At 47.4% G+C, this 14848-nt stretch overlaps 1 protein-coding gene across 2 annotated transcripts in view; it reads left to right on the forward strand.

Moving 5' to 3' along the window:
- Caln1 (calneuron 1) overlaps positions 1-14577 on the forward strand; it is a 342779-nt gene extending 328202 nt beyond the window's left edge. For both annotated transcript variants that reach the window (XM_055606329.1, XM_055606330.1), the window contains exon 6: positions 14000-14577. In XM_055606329.1, the coding sequence (XP_055462304.1) occupies positions 14000-14127 (128 nt within the window). In that variant the 3' untranslated portion in view covers positions 14128-14577. The remainder of the gene's footprint in view (positions 1-13999) is intronic.
- The last annotated feature ends 271 nt before the right edge of the window (positions 14578-14848 follow it).

Genomic DNA, 14848 nt, shown 5'->3' on the forward strand with positions numbered 1-14848 from the left:
CACACACACACACACACACACACACACACACACACACACACACACACCTAAAAATTATGTTAGAAGAAAACAGCTGTTCTAATGAACAGAGGGAAATCGATTTGCTTCAACTAATTAAAATATCACAGTTAGCCATCGGCCCCTGAGACTTCTTAGAGGTTAACTTTTAATTAATTATTTTGTGTGTTATTTTTACAGTACTGAGGTGAGGGTGAGCCCGGGGTCCTGCATGCTAGGCAAGTGCTTTACCACTGAGCTGTGGTTTCGGCTCATCTTTTCCTTTTTCCAACGTTAATTTATTTATTATGTGGATGGTGGGGGCTGGCTGGGGTGACACATAGGCTGTGGCACACATGTGGGGTCGGAGGGCAGCTTGTAGGAGTCAGTTCTGTGCGTCTACCACATGAGACTCAGGTGGTCAGCCTTGGTGGCCGGCGCCTGCACCCCCTGAGACAGCACTGACCTCTCCCTTTTCTTTTTGAGGCAGGGTCTTGTTAAGCTCCCCAGAATGACATGAAGCTCACTGTAGCTCGGGGTTGCCCTGAGCTTGAGATCTGCCTGCTTCCCTCTCCCCAGCAACTCTATTACCATTTGTACTACCAGACTCCACTTATTTTCTTTTTAAGGGCATGTGTGTGTTTATGTATATATGCGCAGGCTCATATGTGTGCAGGGACGTGTGTGCAGGTGTGTGTGTGTGTGTGTGTGTGTGTGTGTGTGTGTTGAAGTGTAAAGGCCAGAGGTAACCTTGGCCGTTGTTACAATAGAGTCCACCTTATTTTTTGAGACAGTCTCTTACATTCACATGGAGTTAAGCTTGGCTAGATGATCAGTGAGTCACAGGGATCCTCCTGTCTCAAAACTGTGTGCATGTGCTATGTGTGTTCAGGTGTCCATGGAGGCCAGAAGAGTCCATCAGATCTCATGGAGCTGAAGTTAGAGGCAGGTGTTGGCTGCCCAGTATGAATGCTGGGGACTGAACTTGGGTCCTCAGGAAGAGAAGCAAGTACTCTATGTCTCCAGCCCTTGCCTTCTTGTCTCCAAACACTCAAAAAGATCCACAGTTGTCAAACTATCATATATAACCAAATTGGCACTGGGTCCCCTGGTATTATAGCTGAAGGCCATGACAAGGAGCCTGCCCTGAGAGGAACTGATGGATGGAAAGCTCCCACATGCCCATCATTGCTGGCCAACCCTTCACATGCTGGACTGAAGCCTCAGCATAGCTCTGAGATAGACGCGATTTTTATTTTTGTGGTTAGAGAGGGGAAAACTGAGGGTCAGCAAAGTGAAGTCTTTTGTATAAAGTAAAACAGTAGGTAAGGACTTGAACCTTCATCTACTGGAAAATGTCTTACCTGATTGTGTGTATGTGTGTGTCTGTGTGTGTGTGTGTGTGTGTGTGTGTGTCTACGTGGAGGAGAATTGTGCATGCATGTGTGTATGTGGAGGCCAGAGATTGACATCATGTGATTATCCACGTTTTTTGGGTTTTGGTTTTTGTTTGGCTTGGTTTGGTTTGGGGTTTTGGTCTGAATCTCTTACAGAAGCTGGGGTTTATTCATTCAGCCACTCTGGTTGCCCAGGGAGCCTCCTGTGTCTCTCCCCAGCACTGGGATTACAGATATGTGCTGCCATGCTTGGCTTTTTACATGGGTCTTAGGAGGTCTTGCCTCAGGTCTTCATGATAACTAAGCATGCACTTTTCTGACCGAGTCATCCCCCAGCCCCCTGGTTCCTTCATTTGTCACTACAGGTCCTTTGCAGGAGCAATTTCAAAATCTTCCTATAAAGGAGCCCATTCTTCTTTTCCATTGTTCTGTCTCACTGTCAGTAACATCATATTGAACCTGGGAGTCAGGCAGAGAAGAACAGCAAGGCTGTGTGAGCCCCTCAAGACACATTTTCCACTCTGTTTTCTCTAATCGAGCACCACCTTTCAGAGTTTTTCTAGACATTCTGACAACAGGCACAGGAGAGGGAAATAACACAAAACTCACCATCTGGGTGTGACAGTTAGCCTTTTAAATACTTTATCTCCAATTGTGTGTATACCTATGTGTGTATGTGCACAGGAGTGCAGTGCTTATGGAGGCCAGGAGAGGGCATCTTGTCCCCTGGAGTTACTGGCCTGATTTGAGTGCTGGAAACCAAATTAGAGTCCTAGGCAGTACACGTTCTCAACCACTGAGCCATCTCTCTAACCCCTAATGGTTAGTTTTTAATTGTCAACTTGTCACACCAACAATCACCTGAGAGGAGATCCTCAGTGTGGGATTGTCAAGGTCACGCTGGCCCGCTGGTGTGTCTGTGGGGACTGTGTTAAGTCAATTTGATATGGGAAGACCTAGCTACAGTGGGCAGCATCATTCCTTATGCTCGGGGTCTCGAACTGTAAAACAGAAGAAAGCTGGCTGAGACTAGGCAAGCAAGGGTCCCTGCGTTTTCTCTCTCTGCTCTTGACTAGGAATGTGATGCCTCAAGTTCCTACCTCGACTTCCCCAAAACACCGGCCTGTAACTTGGAATTGTGAGCCAAACAAACCCTTTCTTCCATAAGTAGCTTTTTTTTTTTTTCTTCCCCTGTCAAGGTATCTGTCACAGCAACAGAAATGAAACTAGGACACTGAAAAATAAGTAGTTTCTGGGAAAAAGATAGGGGAACTTCTTTGCACCCGCTGAGTCTCCATCTGATAAAAGAGGATCAGAGGTCAAGGAAAATCTCTGGAGTACGTGGGTTTCTACACAGCTCTGTCCTGATTGCGTGATATGGCTTGAAAACGACTCATGATTTTAACACCAGTTCCCAGATAATGGTGCTATTTGGGGAGTTTTGAAAAGTTTATGATGCGGAAGGGTGGGGGAGGGGTGGGAGCATCATACCTGAAGTGACATGACCTGAAGGAAGTATGTCACAGGTTGAGTCCTTTATCTCTGGCCACCTCACATCTCACTGTGGGCTTCCTCCTCAGCTATGACGTGAACAGCTCTCCTCAACTGTTACTGAGTCCACCATAATGTTTTTACCCAAGCATTTGGGACCGAGAGACTATGGACTGAGATTTCTGAAGTTCTGAGCCAACATTAACCTTTTTTTCTTTAAGTTATTTCTGCCAGGTATTTGCTCACTGTCTTGGTTAATTTTTCTGCTGCTGTGATAAAATATTCTGACAAGGAGAACACTTAAGAAAGAAAGGGTTTGTTTGGGTCACTGTTCCAGGGTACAGTCCACCATGTTGAGGAAGTCAAAGAAGCAGAAATATGAGGCAGGTTGACTCATTACACCCATAGCTGGGAAGCAGGGAGTAATGAATGCTCCTGTTCACTTAACTCTCTCCTCTTTATGTAATCTCAACCCAAGCCCAGGGAGTGGATTTTCCAACCGTTAGGGCTCCTCCCACCTTAATTAACTTAATCAAGATAACCCTCACAGTTGTGGTCAGAGCTTTCCCTCCTGAGTCATTCTCTATCCAATTAAGTTGATAATATTAGCCAGGAGTCATACTGGTGAGAAATGTAATATGCTAAGTGGTCCTCAACTCATTTGGCCTTTCTGAGTTTTATTTTTCTGATCTATTCAATGCAAAGATTTCTACAATGGTAGTGATATTTAGACACAAACATGTCGGGTACGGTGGGAGGTCAGAGAGAATTCTGTGGTCAAATCCAAGGTCACGAGGGCAGTCATCCCTTCTGAAGTCACAATGTTCCTATCAGGTTACAAAGTGTTCACCTGGGTGATGGGACTTGCCTGGTCACCTGGGAATTCATTATGAGTCCTTTGGGCTCATCCAAATGAAAGGGGCACAAGATGTCACCCGTGCCATCTGCTTCCAGCTGGCCTGGCCTGTGACTTTCCTGAAATAAAATCTGTGTCTCTGGCTTGAGGAAGAGGTAAATGTGCAGCTGGGGCTGCTAGCCTGTGGAAAGCCAGAAGGCATTCGTTAAGCATTAAGGAAGGTTTGTTTGTTTGTTTGTTTGTTTGTTTGTTTGTTTGTTTGTTTGTTTTTCTGTTTAGAGGCCCACTAAGGTTTTCTACAACCTTGTAGAAAAGTTTTCTGGGGGCCAGTTGAAATTCTAAGATACCAAAGACCCAGAGAACTGTTTTTGATAAGTATGCAAAACAACTCTTCTTTTCCCTCCTCTTTCTTTCTCTTTCCTCCTCCTTTCCCTCCTTCTCCCTCTTTCTGTCTAGTCCCTCTCCTCCCCCTCCTCCCCTTTCTTTTTTCCTATCTTTCCTTTCCTCATTATTCATCCTCTCCTTCTTCCTCCTTCTTCATTCTCCATCCTCCTCCTTCATCTGCTTTCTTTTGTCTTCTCCCTAACTGCCACTCTCTCTTTCTTTCCTTCCTCCATTTACTTCATTTTCCATCAAGCTCAGAAGATAACAGGAGTCCCCCTTCCAAGACTCATCCTAGTCTGCAAAAGGGCTCCTTATCAAACCTGTTTGGCTCCCATGTTCATTCCAGATAAGCTAAGAGCTATGTACACTATTCTTGGTCCTTCTGGTTTAAGGTGGAGTAAGAAGGTGAAGTCTTGGGTTGAGAGTTTGATTACATAGAATAGTTCGGATCCCAGAAACAAAAGATGCATGATATCATCAAAAGGAAGCAAAGGAAAGCTTCCACTCAACACCGTGCCTAACCTGTACATCAGGAGTCCAGGGCAAGGACCCTCAGAAGGAAGGCAAGCTGTCTGACGTACAGACAGCCAAGAGGAGATACTGAGGTTTTGAGGTACAAAATGAACCTGAACCAGCTTCCATTTGTACAAGTTGGGGTTGTTCTCTCCTTCACAAAGGCATCATTAAACACCAACCTCACCCGCTCCCTACCACTCCCTCCTCCATTATCCAAAGTTCTGACCGGGTGGCGCTACCCTAATATTGTCAAAGTCTATTTCTGTATACCCTTTCTGGGCTGGAGTGATAGCTCAGTGGTGAAGAGTATTTGCTGCAGGGTCATGAGGACTGGAGTTTGGATGCCTAGCACCAAAGTATCAAGTTGGGCTTCATATTCACACCAGTAACTCCAGCTCTGAGGGATCCAATGTCCTCCTCTGGTCTCTGTGTGCAAAGGTGTGCATACACACACACACACACACATACACACACACACACACACACACACACAAAATAAATCTTTACAGGAAAAAAAGAAAAGCTAGAGAGATGGCTCAGTGGTTAAAGGCACATACTGCTCTTAAGTTTGGGGCAGGTTACAATCACTTGTAACTCCAACTCTCGGGGATCTGACATCTTCTGGCCTCCTACATAAGTGTACATACATCCAGGTGCATACATAAAATAAATTATTTTCCTTGCATGGTCCTTGATCAGTCTCTGCAGTGCTCCCTGAGCTCAGACTTTTTAGCTTTGTTGGTCTTCTTGTGGGGAGAGGACTTAGACCCCCTGCTCAGATGTAGCTGATAGGCAGCTACATGTGGGTACCTGAGTAAGGGGAGCAGGGGCTGCCTCTGTCATGGACTTGGTTGCCTGCTCTTTGATCACCTGCCCCTGGTGATGCAGGCTTGCCAGGTCACAGAAGAAGGATCCAGGTAGTCCTGATGAGACTTGATAAGCTATAGGCAGATGGTAGGGGAGGAGAACTCCCCCTTTCAGTGGACTAGGGGAAGGGGATGGGGGAAGAGAGAGGGAAGGGTGGGACTGGAAGGAGTTGAGGAAGGGGGTTATAATCAGGAATAAATTGTGAAAAAATACATACATATATATGTATATATATGTATTTTTTTTTATCTTTTCAAGACAGTGTTTCTCTGTATAGCCTTGGCTGTCATGCACTCACTTTGTAGACCAGGCTGGGATTAAACTCACAGTAATCTACCTGCCTCTGCCTCCCAGAGTGCTGGGATTACAGGTGTGTGACACCTCACCTGCCTTAAAAATAAATTCATAAAAAAAAATTTCCATTCAGTTTACTCCATTTTAAGGTGTATCAAGAGCCAGTTTCATAGACTCCTTATGACTTTTCTCAGTGTTGTGATCAAACAATTGAAAAGAAATAGCTTGATGGAGAAGGGCTATTTTATATCATAGTTTGAAGAGCCATGGTTCAGCATGGTGGGGAAAACCTGAGCCTGTGTCTGAGACACCTCACACTTTGATAGACCAAGAAGCAGAGAGTGGACAGGAAGTGAGGCGGGGCTAAAAAAACCTCAAATTCCCTCCCACCTCTGCCTGCTTCCTCCTGTAGGGCTCCACCTCCTAAAGAAATCTCCTCCTAATTGAAATAGCACCACCTGTTGGGAACTACATGTTCAAACACATAAGCCTGTGAGGGACATCTTGCATTCAAACCACAGCAGATGCATAAAGTACGGGACCTAAAGGATCTGAAAGCAATTATAGCTTCTAAAGTGGGTGGTGGCTCTGGCTTTTTCTGAGAATCACCGGAGCTGGAATTGGTATAATTTGTTTACCCACTTCTGAAACTCAGGGTTCCTACTAGAAATACTAGTGTGGAAGATCTGCCCCAGGACCCTACTCATCTCACTCTCAAGCTCACCATCGCCTCTACAGATGAGCAGACAGCCACCAGCATCCACGCTGAAGCGAAGGGATTCCAAACTCATAAGACCCACAGTCACCCAGCAAAAGTCTAGCAAAGTCTGGCCACTGGCAAAGTCTACACAGATGACTGTCTCTAAGAGAAGAGTCCCAGAGCCATCCCCTGTCACTTGCCAAGTGGAGCTGTGTGAACTGGTGTTAAAATAAGAAGTGCAAAGACAGTCTGTCACTAACGCATGCAAACCCAGGTCCTGCCAGCAGGCAGGGTCTGTTGGCATATAGGATTAGTTAATAAGTTTTCCAGGCGGGGATAAGAAAATGGGAGGCTCTATGGTTACATCCTGTGTCAGCCTCTGCAGCCCACTTTCTCGCCTGCTGTGTCAATTACTAGGAAGAATAGTTGAAACCTAACAAGAAGATGGACATTAAAGCAATCTATATAGGATGATCCCTGACAGAATTAACTCTTCCAAGATTAGATGTGAGATTAATGTGTAAAACCATCGGGCTCCTAAGTTTGTAGCCAAGGGATCTCAGAAGGCATGGCTACCCGAAACACGCACATGAGGGTTGTGGAGATGGCTCAGTGGATAAAGTGCTTCCCAAGAGATCGATGTCAACTCCGGGCTTCCATGTGTACATAAACACATATGCACACGCCCTCAAACAGAAAGCACCTGTACACCTACATACACCTCTCTGCGCACACATATACGTACACGCACACACTCACAAAACCCATGTGCACAAATGTTCATGACAGACAAAAAAGTCAAAACCATCTAAATGCCCTTATGTAACGGACTCATAAACAAGAGATATGGTGTTGTATTATTAATTGATAGAAAGAAAAAAACATGATGCCAGTCATGGTGGTACAGGCCTGTAATGCCAGGCCTCAGGGGGATCAGGAGTCCAAGGTCATCCTTGGCAGTGTAGTGAGTATGAGGCCAGCCTGGGCTACACGGGACCTTGTCTCAGAATTTAAAATAATGAAATGTTGATGCCAGCCACCCACAATGCAAACACATTTCCAGTGTGTAAAGTGGACAGCAGGAGACAGCTCTGCATTCTGCCATTCTGTCCATGTGACATGTGGAGCAGGCAGGCAAATCCACTGGAATAGAAAGGTCAGGGGCTGCCTGGGGCTGGGGCAGAGGGGAATGACCAACAGTGCCACTGTAGACGGGTTTCTCCTTAGGGTGATGGAAATCTTCTTGTGTTAAACAGTAGTGGTGGCCACACAAATTTGGGAGTGTGATCTTTTTGACATGTGAACTGTGTAGCTAGATTAAGAAGATATTTAAGAGCTGGGTGCTTAAAAAATGTAGAGGAGGAGGTGGGTAGTAAAAAATAGAGAGAGTGTGTGGGTCCCCAGGTTCAATAGTCCAGCACTGCAGTAAAATGGGAGGAGAGAGGTGAGAGCCAGAAAAGGGCAGGGAGGGGAGAGGGGAAAGAAGGAAGGGAGGGGAGAGAGGGAGAGGATAAGGAAGGGGAAAGGGGAAGAAGAGGAAGCCAGCAAGAAGGGATGAGGTGTGAGGTGTGGTGTCTCTAAGCTGAGTGGGGCAGCTGGAGACTGCAGCTCCTGGGAAGGCAGCAGGGAGTGTTTCTGCATACTAAAAAGGGCTCTGGAAAGGTGAGCAAGCCACAGTCCAGAAAGACTTGATGAGGGTAAGAAGCCAAGAAGAGGTCTGGGAGCTTCTGAGGTGTGCTCAGCTCTGCACTGGAAGCTGCAGTGAATGGGAGAATGGCAAGCAGGCCTTTTCTCTGACCCCAGGGGAGACAAGCATGTAGTTTGGTATTTCTCTAGCAATTTATGGTGGGACACAGCTTTCAGCTGGGTTAGCTCACTAATCTTTGTAGTGATTTGTTTTTCCTTTGTTATTTTTATGGTGTTTGTTTGATTTTTTTTGGGGGGGGGTGGTATGTCAAGACAGGCCTTCTCTGTGTAGCCCTGACTGTCCTGGAACTCACTCTGTAGACCGAGCTGGCCTTGAACTCACAGAGATCCTCCTGTCTCTGCCTCGTGAATGCTGGATTAAAGGCAGTAAAATAATTAATTCAGAAGCCAGGGACATGGTTCATTACACAAACATGAGGACCAGGGCTGAGCCCCCCAAACCTATGTAAAACACTGGGTGTAGTGGCACATGGCTGAACTCTCAATGCTAGGGAGGCAGAGATGGGGGGATGGGGCTCATTGGCCAGCCCGCCCAGCTGAATTGCTGAGTTCCTGGCTAGTGAGAGACACTGTCTATAAAAAAAAGGGGATGGTGTCTGAAGATGACATCTTAGGTTGACCTCTGGCCCTGAGACATATATACACTCATGCATAAAATTTAACAAGAATGAAATAGGCTTCACAGTGGTGGTGCATGCCTGTAATCCCAGCACTTGGAGGGCGGGGAGGGGTAAAGAGAGGCCAGCCTGGCCTACAGCCACTGCCTCAGTTGCTGCAAGCTGAACTACTTAGTAAAAATGTACATATTTAACATAGGTACAGATGGAGCCTGGGCTACAGAGTAAAAAAATGTCTCCAAAACAGTAACAACAAGGGAAAAAAAGAAAAAGAAACAGGGGTGGGGCTAGCTCAGGGATAGTACATGAGGCTCCAGGTTCATGCCCAGGACTGAAAAAGAGAGGGGAATCCACTAAGAATAAATAACATATTTCTGAAGCAATATAATGCAGTACAAACCTGAAACTGCCAATGACCGGTCTTAAGTGAGCCATAAGGAAATGCATCAGGTCCTGGCTCAGGCTCCTGCCAGCCACACCAAGTGTCATGTCTGCTGTCAATGAGCAGCAGGCCAGGGAGAGGTTTTGAAACTTGCATAGCAGAGCAAATCGTGGGTTCAAATCCCACCCCCGTTGTTTGTCAAGCGGCATTGCCGTTTGCTGCTTGACACTGGAGGCTCTCCATCTACCTAATGACACCACACCCAGCCCGCTGAGATCCAGCTCCGTGTGCATGAAATCAATGTAATGCGAACTCACAGAGGGACGCTCGAATCAGTCAATATGAATTATAGGGAGACAGCTCCATCTATAAAGTATCTGCCTTGCAAGCACCAGGAAGAAAGCAGGGCAAGGTGCTTTGCGCCCGTAGTCCCAAAGCTGCAGAGTTGAGTGGGCTGGCTGTCAGTTCAGCTACATGGCAAGTTCCTGTCTCAGCAAGAAGGTCAGTGGCACCAAGGAAGGACACCCAAGGTTGTTGTTCACACCTGAGCAACACATACATCTGTTCACCCACACAAAATGTGTAAACAAGTGGGTTTTTAAGGAGGGAAATTAGCATGCATTTGGCACAGACAATATTTTTGAAGTTCTCCATCTCTAAGTCTCCTCCCAAGGTGGCTCTCATTATCCCCATTTTATAGATTAGGAAATTGAGGCCCAAGGAAATTGAGGCTTAGGTTCAGCCACAGAAGGCATTATTTTTTTTTGCTCTGCTATACAGTTTCTGAATTCACTTGTAAATCACTTGTAAATTCACTTGTAAATCCTCCACCAGGTACTGAGTTGGACTTACAGGCTCTGGTTCAGGTCTGCCTCCAAGTGCCTAAGGTCTCAGCATGTTCTAGAAGGGTCCCCTCAGCTTACAGGACATTGTTCTAGCTCTGAATACAGGCCAACACAAAACTGTACAGTCAGTTACAACATTATATTGTTTGGGAGAAGGATTTTTCTTAAAAACGTAATAGCACAATTGTCTAGCATGAACTTTATAGATGACAGCATTGTTCTGGCAATGTCAAAAGGCTGGACACGCCTGTCTGGATTCTCAGGCGTTTCTTATCTCTCCCTTACCCATACTTTGAAGGATTCTGAGATCAAAGCTGAAGCAGCACGGCTGCGATATATTAGTCACCTTTCTCGTCTGTGTGACCGAACCCTGACAGGAAGCAATTTAAAGGAGGGAAGATTTATTTGGTCTCATGGTTTAATACAGTCCATCAGAGGGCCCGGGGAGTGGGGGCAGGCAGCTCATCACTGCATGCATGAGCGCCTTGCTTACATAGGCCAGGATCAGGAAACAGGGACCACGACAGGAAACGTGGCTCCGTGTAACCCTCAATTTCCACCCCCATAGTGACTCAATCCCACCTCCTTAAGGTTCCAAATAACGCCCCCTGCAGGGCTACTCATTCACACACATCAAGCTGCAGGAGACAGACAGTTCATAGCTACACTTTATGGTAAACACTTTTCCCCTTGGCCGAGCCACAGCATTCTCTGTTGCTGAAGCTGTCCACAAACCCTCAGGATGGAGTAAGAGGAAACAGTTTCTAATTCGGCACAAGGCCCAGAATACCTTAGCAGTCCTTAGCAAGCCATGAACATGTCTTCATTTCAGGTTCCAATGGTTCATTGCTTGTTTAGATAGGGTCTCATGTATCCCGCAGTAGTCTGGAACTTGCTGTAGAACCAGGGATGATCCTGAATGTCTGATCCTCCTACCTCCACCTCCGGGGTGCTGAGTTTACAAGTGGGCGTCACCACAGTTAGTGAATGCAGTGCTAACTGAGCCATGTCTCCAACCCCATCCTATTCTGCTTAAACACCATCTCCTTTGTCCTCCCTGAGGATTGGCATTTGTTTTTCTCCTTCCGTGTGCCCACTCCCAGGAGAAGCCCATCTCCACACCAACCAAAGTTTCCTCCCCCAGCTAAGACCTTAAAACCCAGAGTTAATCAGTAAGAGGGGAATCGAACCACAAAAATTACTCTTAAGTCACCCAAGGGAGGCACAAGCCTGATGGGTCCAGGAGGATTAAAGATAAGGAGATGAGATTTAGGCGATGCTGGCAAGAAAGGATTGGAGACAGCGCAGGAGCAGTGGCTGGAGGCACAGGCTCCCTGGGAAGTCTGGCTTGAGAGTGATTTTCAGAGATCCTTGACAAGCCCTTGGGCCCTTTCTCCCAGGGAAGGCTCTCCTTGCCTTTGAAAACATGGCCTGATTCCTATTTCTTACTCTGTTGTTTCCACAATGTTTCAAGGGAGTCCCAACAGGCAGGAGAGGCTGCACCCTGACTCTGAGCTTCCTGTTCCTGACAGACCTGACTCTTCCCTTCCTTTTACCAGCTTTCTATTCTTTGTTTCCTCTAAACCAGTGGCCCTCAACGTTCCTTATGTTGTAACCATTTAATATGGCTCCTCATGTCATGGTGACCCTAAACCATAAAATCATCTTTGTTGTCCCTTCATAACTGTAATGTTGCTACTGTTATGAATTGTAATGTAACTATCTGTGTTTTCCAATGGTCTTAGGCAACCCCTGTGAAAGGGTCCTTTAACCCCCAAAGGAATTGCTACTGACAAGTTGAGAACCACTGCTTTACATGTTATTTATTGTGTTGGTGGTGTGTGGAGAGGTGTGTGTGTCACATATGGTAGTCAGAGGCCAGCTTTTTGTTTGTTTGTTTGTTTGTTTGTTTGTTTACATTACATCCTGACCACAGCTTCACCTCCCTCCTTTCCCCCAGTCTCCCCACTCCCCAGTCCCTCCTTTTTCCTCTGAGACAGGGAGGCCTCCCATGGATATGAACCCACCTTGGCAAATCAAGTTGGAGTAGAACCAAGCACATTTTCTCCTATTGAGGCTAGACAATGCAGCCCAGTTAGGGGAAAGCATGTTAAAGACAGGCAGCAGACTCAGAGACAGCCTCTGGCCTTGCTGTTAGGGGTCCCACATGAAGTCCACGTCTGTTACATATGTGCATGGGAACTGTGTCCCAAGTATGCTCTTCAATTAGTAGCTGAGTCTCTATGGGCCCAGGTCAGTTGATTCTATAGGTTTTCCTGTGGTGTCCTTGACCTCTCTGGCTCCTTCAGTCCACCGAGAGGCCAGCTTTTAAGAATCAGTTCTCTCCTTCCATGATGCGGGTCCCAAGGAGCAAACTCAGGATGTCAGGACTGGTGGCAAATTCCCTCACCCATGAGCCATCTCACCAGCCATGATTGTTTTCTGAATGCTTTGTTTTGAGACTAGGATCTCACTGTGTAGCCAAACTATGCTTCAAACTGACAATTCTCCTGCCTGCCTTCAGGTAGCTGGCATTACCAGCATGCACCACCACACCTAGCTTCTCCAGTCTTCTTTGTGTGAACATGCAAGTATGTGGAGGCCAGAGGTCAATCTCAGATAATCTCTCTCCAGGACGCCATCTACCTGGCTGGTCTGGAACTCCCCAAGTATGCTGGGCTGGTTGGCCAGTGAGGCCCACGATCTGCCTGTCTCTTTCTGCCCAGCTCTGGGGCCAGAGGTGTTTGCCATGATGACCAAATGTTTTATGTGGCTGGAACTCAGATCCTCATACATGTACAGCAAACACTTTCCTCACCAAGCCTCTTCCCAAGCCCCTAACCTTCTTTAATAGCTGAACTTGAAAAGGTGGGTTTCCTAACACCCCAAGCAGAGCATATACCACACACAGCACACACACACACACACACACACACACACACACACACACACACACACACACCTGTGTGCCTTTTGTCTGTGGCAATTCAACCTCCACCCAGGCCTTTTAAGTGAACTGAAAGTTGCCCAGGCCCCTAACAGTCTGATTGAGATGTCAATTCCCAGGATGCTGGCTCTGCGACTCCACCAGGCAACAGCAATCCCTCTTGCAGTCACCCCCACGCCCTGTTTAGTTATGACACGTCTGTGGTGCCCCTATGTCGAAAGCTGGGTCCCTGGCTGGTGGCTCCATCGAGATGTGACTGAGCCAGCTCAGTTGGGTAAAGTGGCGGCCTTGCAAGCATGAGTGTACATACTTAACATAGGTACAGATGGAGCCTGGGCTACAGAGTAAAAAAATGTCTCCAAAACAGTAACAACAACGGAAAAAAGAAAACCAGGTGTGGGGCTAGCTCACCACAGCCGTGGTGGTGGGTGTTGTGGCGGTCGAGACAGGTGCATCGCAGTAACTCCCAACCAGCCTAGACTACTGGGCAAGTTCCCAGCGGGTAAGCACCCCTGCCTCAAAACAAACAGACGAACAAAAGCAAAGTGGGCGGTGCCTGAGGAATGACACCCAAGGCTGTCCCCTGGCCTTCATGTGCACATGTACAAGCGAGATACACACACACGCACGCACGCACGCACACGCACTGATCGTGGGGAAGCTCTGAAACCGCATTCTGTTAGTATTGGCTACAGAAAAGGGCTGACAGTGGTTGGTCGGTGTCCTTTTTGAAACTCATTCTGGAATGTTGCAGACTTTTGTCTCTGAAACACAGTGGCTGCATTATATCTAGAAGGCTAAACCTTTCTCTGAACTTCCAACAGACCACGGTTCTACTAGGGATGGTTCACCATCTCACACCTTCCTCCAGAAGTTTCTGCCCAGCTAAGAACCCAATAGTTTCCGTCATCCGAGTTGATCACAGCCTATGCTGGTCGCAGAGGTCGAAAACCTTCCTCACGATCTCTCTGTTCTCTCTCCTCCCCACCCTGACCCCAGTTCATTCGCAGAAGCAGAACCGGCAGACCTGCGTCCGCAAGAGCCTCATATGCGCCTTCGCCATGGCCTTCATCATAAGCGTCATGCTGATCGCAGCCAACCAGATCCTACGGAGCGGCATGGAGTAGCCTCCCACCAGCCACACCGCGTTGCCAGCTCACTGCGCATGTGCATGCCCTGCGGGCAGACTCTGTTCCTCCACACGGGAGATCTGGACCTATGGATGGACGCAGGTGTTGGTACAGTTCAGTGAAGAACTCAAGTTTGCAGTGCAACCGGGGTCACGGATCAATTCCTTCTCCTTGGCAGGGACACTAAAGGGCTGTCTTCAATGCTTTCATGGTCTTGTTTCCCAATGCAATAAATAGCCCGGAGTTCTCAATTATTGCTTCAACCGCCAGTAGCAACTCCGAAGGGGGGAAAATACTGCTTTCTTTTCGTCTTGGAATTCCAGTAGCCATCCAGATATCATGGTGGCATCAGAGAGCGAGAAAGAAAGAGGTGTGAGCAACAGTCACCTCCATCCACGCCCCGATTCTGTCAACCCAGGGATCCAGAGACTCCCTGCAGAAGCTGACTTCTGGGTTGCTACGGAAAGGGGACTTTCCATCTCACCCTGGCTTCCTTCCTCCACTCAGTGGAGACCCCTCCCCCCACGGCATGAGGGGGAAAGCCATTAAGCAGGGTGCAGCTCCTTGCAGTCACTGCGTTCTTATTGCCTTTTCTACAGGACTCCTGCTGGGAGAGCTGGGGCGCTCTCGGTTGGTTTCCATGGCACTTGGCTTTCTGTTCCTGAAGTCCATCCCGCACCAGCATCTTGGAATCTGCAGAGAGCCTGGCTCCCAGCTT

Source organism: Psammomys obesus, unplaced genomic scaffold, assembly GCF_907164565.1.
Source record: "Psammomys obesus unplaced genomic scaffold, mPsaObe1.curated_primary_1811, whole genome shotgun sequence".
NCBI classification, from domain to species: domain Eukaryota; kingdom Metazoa; phylum Chordata; class Mammalia; order Rodentia; family Muridae; genus Psammomys; species Psammomys obesus.